General features: G+C 40.8%; 1 protein-coding gene across 2 annotated transcripts; it reads right to left on the reverse strand.

Annotated features, from left to right (window-relative positions):
- Positions 1-81: 81 nt before the first annotated feature.
- Positions 82-15,271, reverse strand: LOC102311135 (testis-expressed protein 2; the record flags this gene model as incomplete). Of its 2 annotated transcripts, none has more annotated exon segments than XM_014340794.2 (11): positions 82-1,869; positions 2,590-2,710; positions 3,016-3,225; positions 3,531-3,638; positions 4,988-5,114; positions 10,927-11,026; positions 11,796-11,960; positions 12,304-12,542; positions 12,648-12,975; positions 13,152-13,352; positions 13,898-15,271. In XM_014340794.2, coding segments are annotated over 11 exon segments (3,123 nt in total), but the record flags the coding sequence as incomplete, so codon positions are not given.
- Positions 15,272-15,544: the final 273 nt, after the last annotated feature.

Here is a 15,544-nt window from a genome sequence, read left to right on the forward strand (position 1 = left end):
ATGAAAACAAGACCCACTGCTAGAGAAGATAAACTAAGCATTTGCAACCCAAATTGTGAGAAAGCAAAAAACAACAATAAAAAGCTTTGACAAGATTTATTTTGCTCTATAAATAAGGCAGATACACATAATCACTGGATTTGGCTTTGAAATTAAAATGTAAATTTTAAAAAGTCATGAATAATTCACAGATACAAATAACTTCATGAGCTTTACATATATCATCAAAAAATTCTCTTTTAATTCTCTTTATACCAAAAACATTGACACAAAACCTGAAACCATAACCCACTTAGACTTCCAAAATACAAGGGAAAAAAAAAAAACCCCTCAACATTAACGCATGTACTGTAGTACATCTGTAAATGTCACTTCACAACGCTTTGTCAATACAAGATGTGTACCTGTGAGCAGAAAGAGCAGTCCAACTCTGGGCCTAATTAAAGGACTTTGGTTAAGATTAGAAACACAGTTAAAGAGCTTTTTTTTCTTTTTCCCCCAGAAGGGTGCACATTCTTGGCAATAGGTTTATGAACCAGTCTGTACCTTAGCTTCACTGAAGTGTCCTTCTACATACAGTGTGGAGGTTAAAGTCGTTTTAAAGCACTGTCACATATCTTAATTAAAACTGTTAAGTGCATCGATAAATAAGCCACTCAGCTCTCCGTAAGCCCGATTATCGAATAGGACATGTCTAAAATGATATGCAAGGTGAGCTAGTGTTTATCATAAGAAAACCTTCATTAGTATTTGTGCAATAATTTGCATATCCCAGTCAAATGTTTGCCGGGAGAAAAGACGTTTCCATTCAAAAACAACTGAAGCCACAAACACCCGTACGTACATTCAGCAGACGTGTTACAGGGCTCTTACTTCTCAGACATACACTTATAGTCTCTATCATTTTAAATTCTATGTAGCATTTCTAACGTTGCACTTATTTGTTGCGTACTTGTCATAAGCATTAAATTTACGCTGTGAACGACAGTTCCTACATGACGCATGTTTGCTCTTGAGCATTTCTTCCATGTTAACACGGATAATGGCATCAGCGGCATTAATAAAAAAAACAAGGAAAAAGAAAAAAAAAAGAACAGGGTTTGGCAAGTGAACGGGGTGTTCAAGATCTGGTCACAGCACAAATCAATACTGTAAGTTAACACCTGATTAAAAGTCGCTGACACAAAGCCACTTAAAGGTTTAATCTTTTTCGGTAAATAAACATCAAGTATCTGATTTATTTCGCCTGTTTCTCTAGAAAAATCTACATACATCACGCTGTGAGCACCACTTGCTCAGTCTCTAAACTAAAAAGGCCTACCATGCGCCGTCTCACTGTCTCATCACGTGCAGGCTGTAAGGTATGTGGTGAATGCTCTCACATTGACATGTTCATAGCACATTATATACTTATATGTTCTCCTCTTATTAGCTTAACCCCCTCCCAGTTTTGAGCCAAACGTGACTCCCTTCATATGTCCATCCTTAAACTCTAAAAGACAAATCAATCTATCCTCTGATAAATACCACTTAAGGGAGCAGCAAGCAACAGTTTGTTTGTCATTAGTGTTTATTTGGTCGACTCTACCTTGTTCTTGTAGAATTCATAGTCTATTCTATGGGAATGTGTTCGTGTTACAGTAGCGTCAGACCTATCTACTTTGGCTCCGGTTTCCATTCTAAGACCCTGTAATAGTTAGGAAATACTGTAAACAATCATCATGGCTGGCTGGTGCTCTCCCTCTCTGGCTGGGAAGGCTCTGGGTCCACTGGGGGGCCAACTAAAGGGCCACCAGCTGTGCGTGGGTCCATGGCAGAATGCATGATCGGCAGCCACACGTCATCCATGTTTGGCATTACAAGGATTTTCTAAAAGATGGAGAGATAATGGACAGGCAGTATTTAATATGCTTGATTCAGCGTGAAACCTAAAGTGAAGTGGTTAATTTGCCCAGTTTATTAATAAAATGCACTCATGTTCCTAGTGCATTAATTGACTAGACTGAAAATGGGTGGAAAATTTGAATAATTTCTAGGGATTTCCGTGTGTCTTGGGTCTGAGTGAAACATCTCCATTGGTAGGTGTTCAGGAAGCATCCTAGTCAGATGCTTGAACCCACTCAACTGAATCCCTTTGATGTGAAGTAGCAGCAGCTCCCTAACTAACATGCCAGATGAGTAAAAACTGCCAAAAAAGGTAATTAAGGAGCTGAAATGTTGACTGTGTAACAATCTACAGCTAATGATGTTAACACTTGTTTTTAACCTCCACTCCATTACAAAAGTGCATGCACCCAAAAATGTGTCTCAAGTGCATCAAATCCTCTAAACACCATCTGCTGTTGTCATAATTGTGCGCATGGTTGAGGACTACAACTGCTGGCATCACTGCCTTGCTCTACACTTTACCCTACATACTAATATGCATACATAAATCCATACATAGACGAAGACCATAAGCACATCAGCAAAGTGTGTCTTTTTAGCTCTACCTTCTGTACGGAACCATAAATAAATGTTGCTGTGCTCCGAAGTATGACTGTGTCAGTGACTTACAAAAATTAAAGAGAAATGTTGTGTTTACGATACCTCGAATTCCTGCTTCAGTTTTTTCTCTATCCAGTCTGTGACATGAGCCAGAGTGACTTCTCTTTCTCCCAGTTTAGGTCGTGCCTTCAGTTCCAGGTGAGGTGGTGTCCTGAAGCCATACCTGCACCAGAAAACAATCAACACCCTCACCATCACGGCTAACGACTGACATATGGCCACCACTAGAGGGCAGTAAGAGACTGTATAAAGAAATACACATTTATTTAGCTGAGTAATTCCACCAGTTCCGGGTATCCTCACAGTTTACTTAATAAACAAAGGTAGTTGGATTTAAGTTTAGGGTAAAGGTATCTGGAGTCTAAAAAACTGTTTACAACAAACGTGTTGTTGTCATTCTGGTAAACCTGCACCTTCACTCTGTGCATTCCACAGGTTACACAGCAGGACAAGACTTTCATCACATACCATATCCTGTCAGTAGGAGGAGGGGGAATGTTGACTGCCAGTGTTCCTTGGAGCTCCTGCACCTCCACCGTGAGCAGCAGCGGTGTGTTGGACACTTCTTCCATTTTCTTTTTGATGAACTCTGTCTCTGTGGCCTTCTGGAAATATTTGGACTTTGTGATCTTGTCCACAAAGCGCATGATCTTGCTCGATTTATGTCCTCCAACAAAGCTGTATTTATTAAAAGGAAGATTTGGGTTAAACAATGCAAACTTTCCTGTAATCCAGTAATTCTATTTTTTCATTTTGATTTCTTCTATTATTTAGTTTTATTAGTGAAATAAATACAGATGTGACAGGTGAAATTATTTTAGAATTAGTTATCAGAAATGAATTACACATACATTTTTTTTTAGACAGTCCCAGTTCCAATTAAATTTAACCAGTACTTTTGTAACCTGAAGTAATCATAACACTCATTTCCTGTTTACATTTACAGTCCTTTGATTACAAAAAGCACGCCCCTTTACACTCACCCCTCCGCTCCAGTCAAATCATTGGAAACATCTGAGGAGTCTTCCTCATCTGATGAACCTGCGCTGGATGACTCTTCATCACTGTCAGCCAAGCAGTAAGTTCGTGGCCTGTATCTAGAAACACATGAACAAATAAATGAGGATTGTAATGTGCTGGCTTCTATGCATTTATTAACGGTTTTGCTTTGTGTTTTTTATTGTTTTTAATATGCCATCTATGATTACTCACATGCACATATGCTTATAACGCTGTTTTAATAAACAACTTAGTAAGTTACTAAAAAAGAAAAGAAAAACAAAGCTTCACGAAAATTATTTTCACAATTTTTCAGGTGGTGTACACCTTGTTTCCTCATGAGACCTTGAAAAAAAAAAAAGCCCCCTTTCTATTATTTTTGGGAATCCCCAAACATTCATATTGTAGACCAGTGGTTTTAATTTGCACCATTTACACCAAAAGGCAATGGAAGAATTGACAGGACACCTGTATCCGTATCTGTCATGTGACATGTTCTCAGTTCTTCTTTTGATTGTACTGTGAGACAGAGGAATTTTTGACAGCCGACTTTGGTTCAGGCCCAGTGGTCTAATCACTCTTAGACGTGATGTTTAGTTTCCAAATGCCTCTTTGGCATGCTTGGCAGAATGGCCAATGTCTCCTGACAGCTGCTGAAATCCCCGAGCTGACTAAAGCCAGAAGATAGAAAGATTATTATTTTTTCTCTTGTCTTTAGACAGTGGGTTATCTGTATGGTTAGCTGAAGTTTGCTCAACACAAGAAAAGTGATCCTTTGACAGGAGTGACTGGATGAGAAATGGATGGATGGCACAGATGACTGTCAATACATGACCTTATCCTTATTTAATGTCAGAAAATCAATTATTTCTGCTGTCAGATACTTTTTACTCTTTCAGAGCTTTCTAATAACTCTTGACAGTAGTACAGAGTGTCACAACATACCAGGACTTGAAAAAAGTGGAATCTGTGCCTCCTGATCTGTACTTACATTAACATACTAACATGTTACTGCTCTGTAGTACAAAGACGTAATCTGAGGGATGAAAATGGAGAGAGATGAAGTAAAAGCTAATGAGATTATAGCTGGTATTAGGAAATGACGACTCCCAAACTAGAGAAACTGTAACTGGAAAATGAAAGCTGATGCTGATTAAAGCACTCACCGAGGGAAGAAATGCATCCGATTAACAACCCCATATAGGCAGAATCCAAAGTTAACAGCAGGGAAAAAGAAGGGGGGGGGGGAGAGGTATAGGAGACAGAAAAGACAAAACACTGAGAGAAACAGGTGAGGTACCGGACAGTGTACTAGATACTAAAGACCACACGCGTTGTTTAAGTCCCAGAAGAAACCCCCCCCACAAAACTCTGCATTAAATCCAACAAAGGCTGTTCCAACAGGTGCACACAGTATTGTGGTGGAGATCGACTGTCTTACCCATCTTTGCCAAATTCGCCTGGGCGCAGGCTTTCTCCCTCCTTGCCCAGGCGAATGAGGTTCATCTTGGTTTCCAGGGTCATCAGGAAGGAGCCACTGTAGGTCATCTCTAGGTCAAACCACAGACCTGAGGGGGAAAAAAAAAGAAAAGATTATTAGGTAGGTCGATATGAGGGGGAAAAAAAGTAAGATATGAAACTGCAAAATGTAAGATTTGCAGATCACTGTTATATTGTAAAAAATGGCTTCCCAATCTGAGTCTATTAGTGACAGTGGACAGAAACATAATTACTAATTTTGAAGCTAAAACATTGAGAATTTTCCAGGTCACAGTCATCCTCACCACCTCTCGTCTCAGTCTTACTCTCACTATTCTCATAAAGCTGTGCTGCTCTTTCTGTGACAACTCTCATTCCCCTCCAAGCATCACTAAAGCAGGGAACCCAACTGATTTTACTTTCTTGATCTCTCTGCTTAGATGAGAAAGACACACTGAAGCACCCCGAGAAGGAAGGGAAAAACTGGAAGACATCCTTTAAACGTAGGCGGAACAGTTGGAGAGCACACAGCTTTTCCCTAAGCCTCTGTTTGATAACAGCAGGGAGATCTGGCTGCAAAAAACAGGGCTCTCCTTTCCCTCCTCTTTTCTTGTTACCTCTGTACTACCAAATTTGCTGTAATCTGACAGTAGAAACTTGTCAAAAATCTCCATAGAAAGCTTGGCTTGACTGGGGCAGGCTGTGTATGCTCAGACTTCTCCCCCCCCCATGTTTCCCCATTTGTTTCCACCCCCAATTCTCTCCTCATAAAACAGAGTCACATGGTCTTTGTGTGCAAAGACTTACTATAAACTTGTTAGTGTTGTTTCTCTTGGCACCACTAGAGGGCAGCAAAGTTTGAGAGATGAGGAACTGATGAACAGCAGTGGGGAGCCAAAAAGTCCACACCCTGGGTAGTTATTTAACAGCTTCGTGACAACAGCCCATCGAGAACAGGCTTTTAAATCTGAACAGGATGAATTAAGGGTCTAATCTGAAACCTTTTTCCCCTACAGTGGGCTCTGGTGGGCGAGACAGCTATTGTGGGTCAACTTGTTCCCCATCAAACAAAAGTGATTTTTTTTTTTTAATCCTTGACGAAACATTTTTGGGATTGAAAAAAAATGTGCAATGTAATTTGCATGATATATGACCTTCATAGTCATCAGTTCTATACGTGAGGAAGATTCTTGACTAATGTGTTAGACCACACTGTCCAACATCATCATTAAAAACACCAAAAAAGGAAATATCTTTTGAAAGAATAGTCTTTAATCCCTGCAACAGAGATACAGAGACTTGGAGAATCAATGTCAAGGTGCACTTAAGCTGTCCTGGAGCAGATAATGGCCCCACACCTTTATAAAAAGTGTTCTAATAACTGGAATGTTGGTGGTTTGGTTCCTGGCTGCTCAAGTTTATGCCTTTGGCAAGATACTGACCCCTAAAGGTCCTGTAACATTGCGATGTAGGAGAATGCTCTTTTTGGTTGATGCTGGATCTGACTTTAGCACATTTCAAGCACTTTTTCTTATCACTGCAATGCAGATAACAATCAGTTATATCTCTCCTTTAAGGACTAAGTTGCAGATCTTGCACAGGTGCTCAGACGTTGGGATGGCTGACAGTTGTCTCCACATTAATGATGAGAAAACAGAAGTCCTTGTTTGTGCTCCCGACACTTTTGTGGTAGGTAAGGTAATGGAAACTTTGTATCCTTGGTGTGCCAAGTGAAGTTCCATTGTGTCATGCTGAACTGGAGCTTGATGATCATGCCTTTATATCCATCACATTTGGATTATTGCAATTCACTGTTAATTTGTCTTAACAAAGCTTCCCTAAGTTATTCAAAATGCCAGTGGGAGGTTTCTGACTAAATCTTCTAAGTACTTACGCGTCACACTGTTGCTAATTTGGCTGCAATGGATCCCCATTAGCTTCAGGGTTCACATTATGATCCTGGTTTTGACTGTTAGAGCCTCTGAAGTGCTATGATTGGTCAAAAAGACCAAACATGCTGGGATGTTAATATAGGTTGTTACTTAACAAATCATCTGTAATACAGATATTTCGGCTTTGGATACTTGTTGTTGCTGTTTAAGTATTAGTACTATCAAAATGGAAAAATTATGATGGAAACTTGTTCAGATATTAACAAGAGCTGACATGTGGGGAAAGTACACACAGGACTGAAACTGCATGCTTTGTTTTCACTGTTTTGCTGCCTTGATACCGTTGGTTTGTGTTAAATGACTAGATAATGCCATAAGTTTGCTGTGCCAGACAGAAACACAGAGTTAAAGCCGTTAAAGACAAAACCAAAAGTCGAGGGGGTGAAAAAAAAGGACCTGGAACAAATGAAAGTACAGAAAGTACAGAGAGTTAGTAATGTCTGACAGAACAGCTGGTTAAAAATAGACAGGAAGTCAGAAAGACTGTGAGGCTGAAAGAACAGCTTCGATCAGCTGAGCCTAGAGGGCATTGATGGACCCACCAATTTTGAGAGGTGTGATCTGAGGCAGGTTGGGTTAGGGGCACAGGGTTTTTGTAAGTCTGGACAAAGAAGATGACCTCGGTAAGCAGCTGGATCAGAGCAGTGCTTCCCTAATTGGGGTGAAGCCCAACCAAACAAACTGCAAAGAAATACCTTCACATATACAGGGAGGCTACTTGTATTCTTGTGTCCATCAGAAACTGACATTAAAAAAAAAAAAAAGCATGTAACAACAAACATGCATGAATACAAATGTGCAGGCACGTAGATACAATTGCTTGCCAAGACATGCACACATGCACAGCTGAAAAGATTCATCGATCCATTGCACTCAGCAGGATTGTTACAGGAAGGAGCGGCATGAGACGAGATAAAGGAGGACCTGAGCTGCCTGAAGGATTCAGCCCCTACAACACCAGTGGAAATTTCCAAAGGAAACCTAAACTGACCATTTTGATTGAAAGTTTCCTAAAAACTGAAATACCTGGCATAAAAATAAGATAAAACACTTGCCCCCAACCTCCAAGAAATGCAGCTAAAAAAAATAAAAAAATAAAAAAAAATAAAAAATAATCACAAATTTTAATTGAATGTAAGTGATATCTGTCAATTCACTTACTGTCTGTGATAAAGAAAAGAAACCTCTGGCAACCTTAGCTGTTTGGGGAGTAAGTGCGATAAAAACTGACAAAATATCAACATCATCAGTGAAAACGAGCTCCATGCAAACTGATTATGTTTAGAGAGACTTCTGATGGGTGTTTTGTCTGGAACTGAACCAAGAACTACTGTTGCCATCTCAGCTGGAGACACAATCAATTCCTGCCCTTATTATAGAGTTATGTGAGTGCTGCTGCAGTGATGAAAATGAAGCAGTGACTCATAGCGTTGGGATGAGAAAAGAGTGAGTACAGGCACAAAGAGGAAGATGAAATGAAAGGGAAAGCAAGGGGAAGAGAAAACCAGGAAGAGAAATAGAAGATTGTGCATGCGAAACAGATGAAAAGAGAGATCAGTTACAGAATGTAGAATGACAAAGGTTACGTTGTACAAGCGAAAGGAAAGCTCAGTGCGCCTGCATTACTGAATAGTCACAGAAGTATTCATGTAAAAGCTGCTTGTGCTCTAGAACATGCATAGTTATGCAGAGCTAAGACCTCACATAGCTAAGCCTCGATTTATCTGGAGCACATAAAACCATAAAACCTGCTAAAGAGCCGTGAAGTACAACCTGCCTGTATGGACTGTGCTGTATATGAGAACAGAATTAAATTTCTTTAGACTTCTAAACAAAGCCTTAAGCTTTAAATAAGTTGTATTCTGTACAACAGTCTGTAGCATGTCTGCTAAAGGGTTTTTTGTCGTTTTTGTTTTTTGCATGAATCAAATGTTACTGTACACCAGTTCCACTCATACATCCATACAGTTAGCCGAACTCAAGACAACAATACAGGAGCTCAGGGTTATGAGCTCCTGTATTGTTGGTCAGATAATCTGGCAGCAACTCGAGGAACAGAGAAAAATGTGAGCTTTACTGAACCGACTCCTGCCTGACAGACTGAGTGAATAAACAGCTGTTACTGCCCAGTACAAAAATTTATATTTTGCATGTTCTTGAATGGAGCAGTTTTTCTTTTTATAGGTCTTAGCAAAGACTTGTGTTATCTCCTCTGGGTTTTTTTTTATTTTTTTTTTTTATAATTAGCAGCAACCACATCCAACCACAACCACAGAAGTTATACCAGGTAATGATGTGGCCCTAACTTGCATATGTTGCTGTTTCTACTGCTGCTATAAAATACTTTTAAAAAGACCTGTACTATACTACATATTATATCATTTCCTGCTCCAAATTTTTATTGTTGGACTCTAGCGCAGCAGTCAAAAATAATCCTTATTTATTTGTTCTGGGTCTTGTTGCAGCCCCTCGTTTTTGCCCTCGATCTGGGCCAACATTCTTCTGATTGGCTCGCCTCACAACTAGAAGGACTAAACAGCAGTCGTGCTTGGAAATTCCAACTCACTTGAGGCAACTCTTGTGAACTGATGCAACAAAAATTTAAATAAAGATGAAAAAGCTGAGTCGTTCCAGTTTAACTAGTTCTTTTTTGTTGTCAGTGTGGACAGGGTTGCTTTCAGTAAAGTTAGCACAGCGATCGCCAGTGTTGTTGTTGTTTGGATGGAGAGCGCAGTCTCAGAATTGTGAACTTATTAGTCACAGCAAAAAGTCTGGGAATGAGACCCACGGCCAGTCATGAGGCAAAATGTCATTTCTGAGTTTTTTTGTCCAACAAGCTTTAAAAATGACATTATCTAAAGTTTTGACAGTTTAAAGTCTGGAAGTCTGGACTGCAGAGGCGTCTGCCACCAAATATAAAAAGCAAAGTCATAGCAAAAAAAATCTGAGTAGGAGTTTTTGTAGAAAGAAAGCTTTGACATATAGTGTCATGTTTGCTTATGAAAAACTTGTCTATGTGACCTAGAAAACTACAGTAAATAAAACTAGGCTACAGTCCGTTTGAGGTTAGTCACATTCATGTTTGACAAGAGATTACAGTGACATTTATAGTAGAGCTGATGTTCAGACAATATCAGCTATAGATAACAGCTACTCTAAGTGGTACAGAACTGTCTATATTTATAAATGGTCAAAAACGCTGAATATGTCTTAATTCAAGTTGTGTTTCCATAAGTGAGATTTCCAAAAGGGAGCAATTTTGCAAAAGTAAAGTTAAATTATTTTTCAGTTTGTACCATGGAGACATCTCCAGAACTAAGAAATGAAACCAGTGTTTGAGTGCCAAACCCTGCAGTTCCTTAAATGGCCACTAGAGGAAGACCCCGACAGCGAGACTCAATGGTAAAATGCCCAACAGATCACAGACATGTTCACAGCATGCTACAAAATATGATTTTGCTCACCAACAGTCAACTGTCATCCTATCATGGTTAGTAAAATTGCAATATCTAATCTGTATTTTGCTTAGCGCTAATTAGCACTGTATCTTGATAACAAAGCTCACCATTAGCCATTAAGTGTTAACAAACAAAAGAAAAATCCCCTGAAAGCTGGAACCCAGATCTGTGACAGCTTTATACAAGCAACACCAAACCACTTGTAACTTTATAGATAACAAAGATTAGAATTTTACCCCTTATCTTTGTTATCTCTACCATGGGCATAGCTATCTGACTATGAATGGCCTGTGTGGAGGTGCTGTGTTTTTAAAAACACGAGATACTCGAATGTTCTCCGTGGCAAATATTGCACAATAACTAGAGTCTTCTGAGAGAGAAAAAAAAATAAAGTGCACAGAGCTCATGTTTGCCAGTGCATCTTTTAGTTGTTCACTGTGTGTGTGTGTGTGTGTAAGTGTATTATGGTTCCAAATTGATTTCTCTCTTGCCTCGATAGTTAATGCAGGGTTTAGATGCCCTGAGGATTCTGGGAGTGGTCGAGCCCATGTCCAGTTCTGTCAGGGTGAGCTCATTCATGAAGTAAGGCAACTGAAAGACACAAGCATACAATTTGGCTGAAGATACTCTCGAGTATACTTAGTAAGCAATAACAAAACAACAAACAAAAAACCTTGACAACAGCAGATATAGAAGTTAGAGTATCATTTTTCAAAATCTAAATCAGTGTCAAAATATTTTTCATGAAGTGAAATAGGTTTTGCCTGGGGGGGGACAGGATTAGAGTGAAACTGAGGGGCCGAGCAGCTTCTTCTACTGCACTAAACTGCATGTGGCGCTGTAGAGGGGGGTCAGGATCGAGACGGCTGGGAGGGGGTCTCCAACTTCTGTTTTGATTTCGACATATTCACACAAGCCAGTTTGCTGCATGGTGCAGCTGCAAGTTGTGGTTAGAGTGGGCGTCTAGTTCACGGAAGACGCTAGCCGGTAAACAACAATTGAAGTTTCAAAATATGAGTGGATGGATGTTTGGAGGCGGGGAGGGTTTGAAAAACAAAAAAACAAAACAAAAACATGACACGCAAAATATACCGAGGAGGCCTGCCCAATAAAGTCTACATGTGCAAAATGCTGGTTAAGGGATAGAATAAATGATGCAGTGCCTCTTTCTCTCTCCCTCTCCTTGTAAACCCGGTATGGAGCTTCTGCACCACACACGCTGACATTTAGAGTTTGTTTGTCTCTTCTCTGTGTGTGGCCAGACACCTGTTATCAACAGGAAGCTGATCATGACTCCTTTTTCTCTTGTATGCCTGTCTCGGTCCTAAAGGGAAAAGGTTATGTGCTTTGTTCCACACACCCGTATTTTGCTGAGCTTCATCTGAATCTTCTTGGAGACCTGTTCAATCCAATAGGGCTCAGTCAGGAAGTCCCAGAAGAGCCGGCCTACAGTGGCATTCACCCAGGCAACCGAATCGTCCGCTTCTCCGTCGGGCTGCACCTGAGCCGATGTGGTGCTCTGAAGCTTAAAGACAGAGCAGATGAGTTACTGTAAACACCACATAAACCTTTTATCCCAAAAGGGATTCCAAAATATCACCCAATCCCCTAACAACACAACATATTGTGCCCCTCTTATTAGGAATACAAATAACTTTATTGATCTCAAAGGGGAATTCCTATGGGTACAATGCTGCAAGGATATGTGCAAATGTAAAATGTATTATTATATGTCACAGAATGATCTTTTTATTGCCTATAGTCACTGTTTAGTCCAACGAGGTTACACCGCAAATGAGACAACACCTCAAAAAGGAAATTAGAGAGAAATGTGTTACGAGTATGAATGTGAAATGAGTATGTGCTACCTTCTTATCAGCTCCAGGGCTGCTCTGTGGACTCTGAAGAACAGGGCTGGCAGCTGTAGGGCTGACTGCAGACTCTTTAGGCATTAAGGAACCCATGTAGACACTGTAGTCCAGCAGAGGCTTGGTTTTGGCACTGCCCACTGTTGTGGAAGAGACTGATGAGTCTTTTGACTTGGTCTGAGATGTCAGGGCTTCATCCAGACTGCTGCGGCTGCTGTTGCGACTGTGACAGCTCAAAGCTGTGGATCACAGCAAAAGTAACAAAGAGTTGATGAATTCCTGCTATAAGAGCATAACTATATTGTAAGAATAAATGACTTCCGGCCCTTTTAGCCCTTACTCACCCTTCTTAAGTCCTACAACACTGGAACTTTTCTTCAAGCCCACCTTTAGCTTAGAGGCTGACAGAAACCGCTGGAACCACTCCTCCTTATCCCTGCCAGTCCTTCCAAATAGGTAGAGTGTCAGAATGGAAGAAGATGATGATGATGATGATCTCCGCTCTTGGAATGCCCCCGTTCCCTCTCCTCGCTCCCGTGTGCCCTCACTGGCCTCCATTCTTTCACCTTCTGCCTTTGACATGAAGTCATCCTGCCTGCCAAGTTCAATGCAGATAGGGTATTTTTTGTTCCAGACTCGCTTCCTGGCGAGACCATGAGGCACGAGATACACCTGAGGGAAGAGTTTGGTTAACAAAAAAAGATAATAGCCAAACTGAAAAGTTTAACTTCTTTAAATTTCTTTTGGTAACAATTTCAAAATTTATAAAAGACTTATGATACATTAAAAAAAAGTTAAGCTGGAAGAATGTATAAATTCTGTTCTAATGTATGCATGTAACTACTTACTTTGCTGTATGTAAGATCATAAATCTTCTGACTGATGTATTTAACATCAGGTTTTGGTTCATTGTGCGAGGCACGGCGGGCGATGTTGTGGTTGGGTTTAGACAGTCGAATGATGGATCCCTCCAATCGGACAAAGACGGACTGCGTCAGTGTGGCATGATACGTCTCTGGGTCGTAGTTCTGTATCTCATTCATCCAACCCTGCAAAGATATACTGATTTTACGTGGAGTTGATTATGTTTAAGGAATGTGTTGCAAAGTAGTTTTACTAGAAAAGCTATTGCTATCCTCACACACTGTATATTCTTTCCAGAATTCAAACAAGAAAAACCTTTTTGGAAGAGCCACAAACACAGAGACAAAATCAATCACTGTACCTGGAAAATGGAGTAAACTCTACACTTATGTAACATATTTCTACAGTGATTGAAAAGGTCACCCAAGTATCTCCATGAACCATGTGTTCTAACCACCAACTGAAAGTACAAAAGGCTTGTTGTATTCAAAGGCTTTTAAATTGATCTGGATATAGTTCTCCTAGGATCCTTCTCTACGTTTATTTGCTGCTTTTTTGCTTTGTTGTTGAGAAGAAAAAAAAAAAAAATTTTAAATCGCACAGCTGTTGTAACTATGTACAAATCTTTCCTGAAGGAAAGAAAATGTGTTGATAAATGTAGATTATGTGATTTGAAGTTTGTCTGAAACAAGCCATGTTGGCTCCTCTCTGTTAAAAGCGTTTCACTGACCTTGTAGATATCTGGTTCCTTAATGTCCAACTTGGTCACATTGAGCAGCTTTCCATGCCGCCTAAGTCCCATGTTGTTCCCTCCAGAACGTTTTGGTCCTGCCAGCCACACAAAACCAATGGCTAAAAGGAATCCCAGCTCAATCCCAAGCAGCACTCCTCCAATATAACTAGGCAGAGGCAATATAAAACACCCATAGAGGAGTAGAGTAAGGATGATGAGAGTATAGTATGGAACACTAGGTAGGGGCTCAATATATTCAGATTCATCCTCGCTGCAGGGTTCAGTACTACCACTTAGTGGCACTTTAGTTAGACTACCGGTTCCAGTATTATCAGTTTTATCAACACTTTCACCTTCTGTGTCTGTAAAAGTCTCAAATTCCTCATTGGACAGAATGCAATAGTCCTCTTCTGCCTGCTTTGCTAGAGCAGACATGTAAAGCAAAGATGATTTGCTGGGACTTTTAGTGGCAAAGGCAGTGCTCAGCGGGGATTCTGCTGAAGCAGAGGCCTGTCTGTTCGGGCTTTCACCCTCCCAGTCAGTTCCTTCTTCCTCCTTAATGCAGTAATTATTGTTAGTCTCCATTGGACCATTGATAGAACCAAGACTTGACAGTTCTGTGGCACTGGCAGAAAGTACCTTGGGCCGGTAAATGCTGCTTCCAACTAAGTTGCCACTCTTTTCATCCATGATCTTACTCAACAGCTGAAGCGGTTCAGAAATTGCCTCCGATAGACGACGCTTGGTGTCTTCGATTCGTGCCTCCACTTCTGAGACTTTGAAGAAGCTGCGGTTATCTGGTGATGTCAACGGTGAGGAGGGGGCAGTTTTAGAATCACTAGCTGATGACATGGCAGCAGATGATAACCGGGACTGAGCAAATTGCTTAAAGAGTTGCAGGTTAAGGCGGGATTCTGGAAGACGGTAGGATGCTGACGAAGAGGACAAATCCTGGGATGTGTCTGAAGACAAAGATTTAACGAGAGTCTTCATGAGATGCGTGTGCCTTAGTGATGGTGCGGGAATAGAGGAAACCCCATCACGTGACTCGGCATCAGAGGAGATGGACTTCGCTAGGCTTAGAAAAGGTTTGTCACTGGAGGGAAAGCTCAAAGATTTTGTAGGAGAGGAGTTTGAAGTTGAGGCTGAGGACAGAGTCTGAGTGGTAGAATTGATAGTGTGATGTCTTGAAGGGGAAGAAAGTCTGGATGTTTCAGGAATAACACCAGCTCCAGCTGCAGAGCCTGATGGCACCCCATCAAACATCTCCTCACTTGCTTCTAAGGCTGTCACGATATCTGAGTCATACATGGCAGCTGAGGGAGTGGAGACAGTTGTACAGTATAGCTCTTCTTCCTCCTCCTCTTCCTCCTTCCCAAGGGCTGAGAAGTGGATGGCAATGTTCTCCTTTGACAGAGGCCGCTGGACATGGAGCCTGGGTGTGAAGGCAGGTGGCTGTTTATCCGTGGAGTGAGTACTCTCTCCATGGCCAGGATGCCGGCTGGTCATCTCAATACTCCCACTGAAAAGAAGGTAGAGAGATTTCACTACACTACAGCAGGAACGGTCAGTCCATTAAACAGATAAATCAGCAAAGATGGTCTTGATACAAACGCTCATTAAGTATCAAGCTGTTTTAGCTCT

The sequence above is a fragment of the Haplochromis burtoni genome, unplaced genomic scaffold (genome assembly GCF_018398535.1).
Source record: "Haplochromis burtoni strain Fernald_Lab_line unplaced genomic scaffold, NCSU_Asbu1 Contig_233, whole genome shotgun sequence".
Classification (NCBI taxonomy): domain Eukaryota; kingdom Metazoa; phylum Chordata; class Actinopteri; order Cichliformes; family Cichlidae; genus Haplochromis; species Haplochromis burtoni.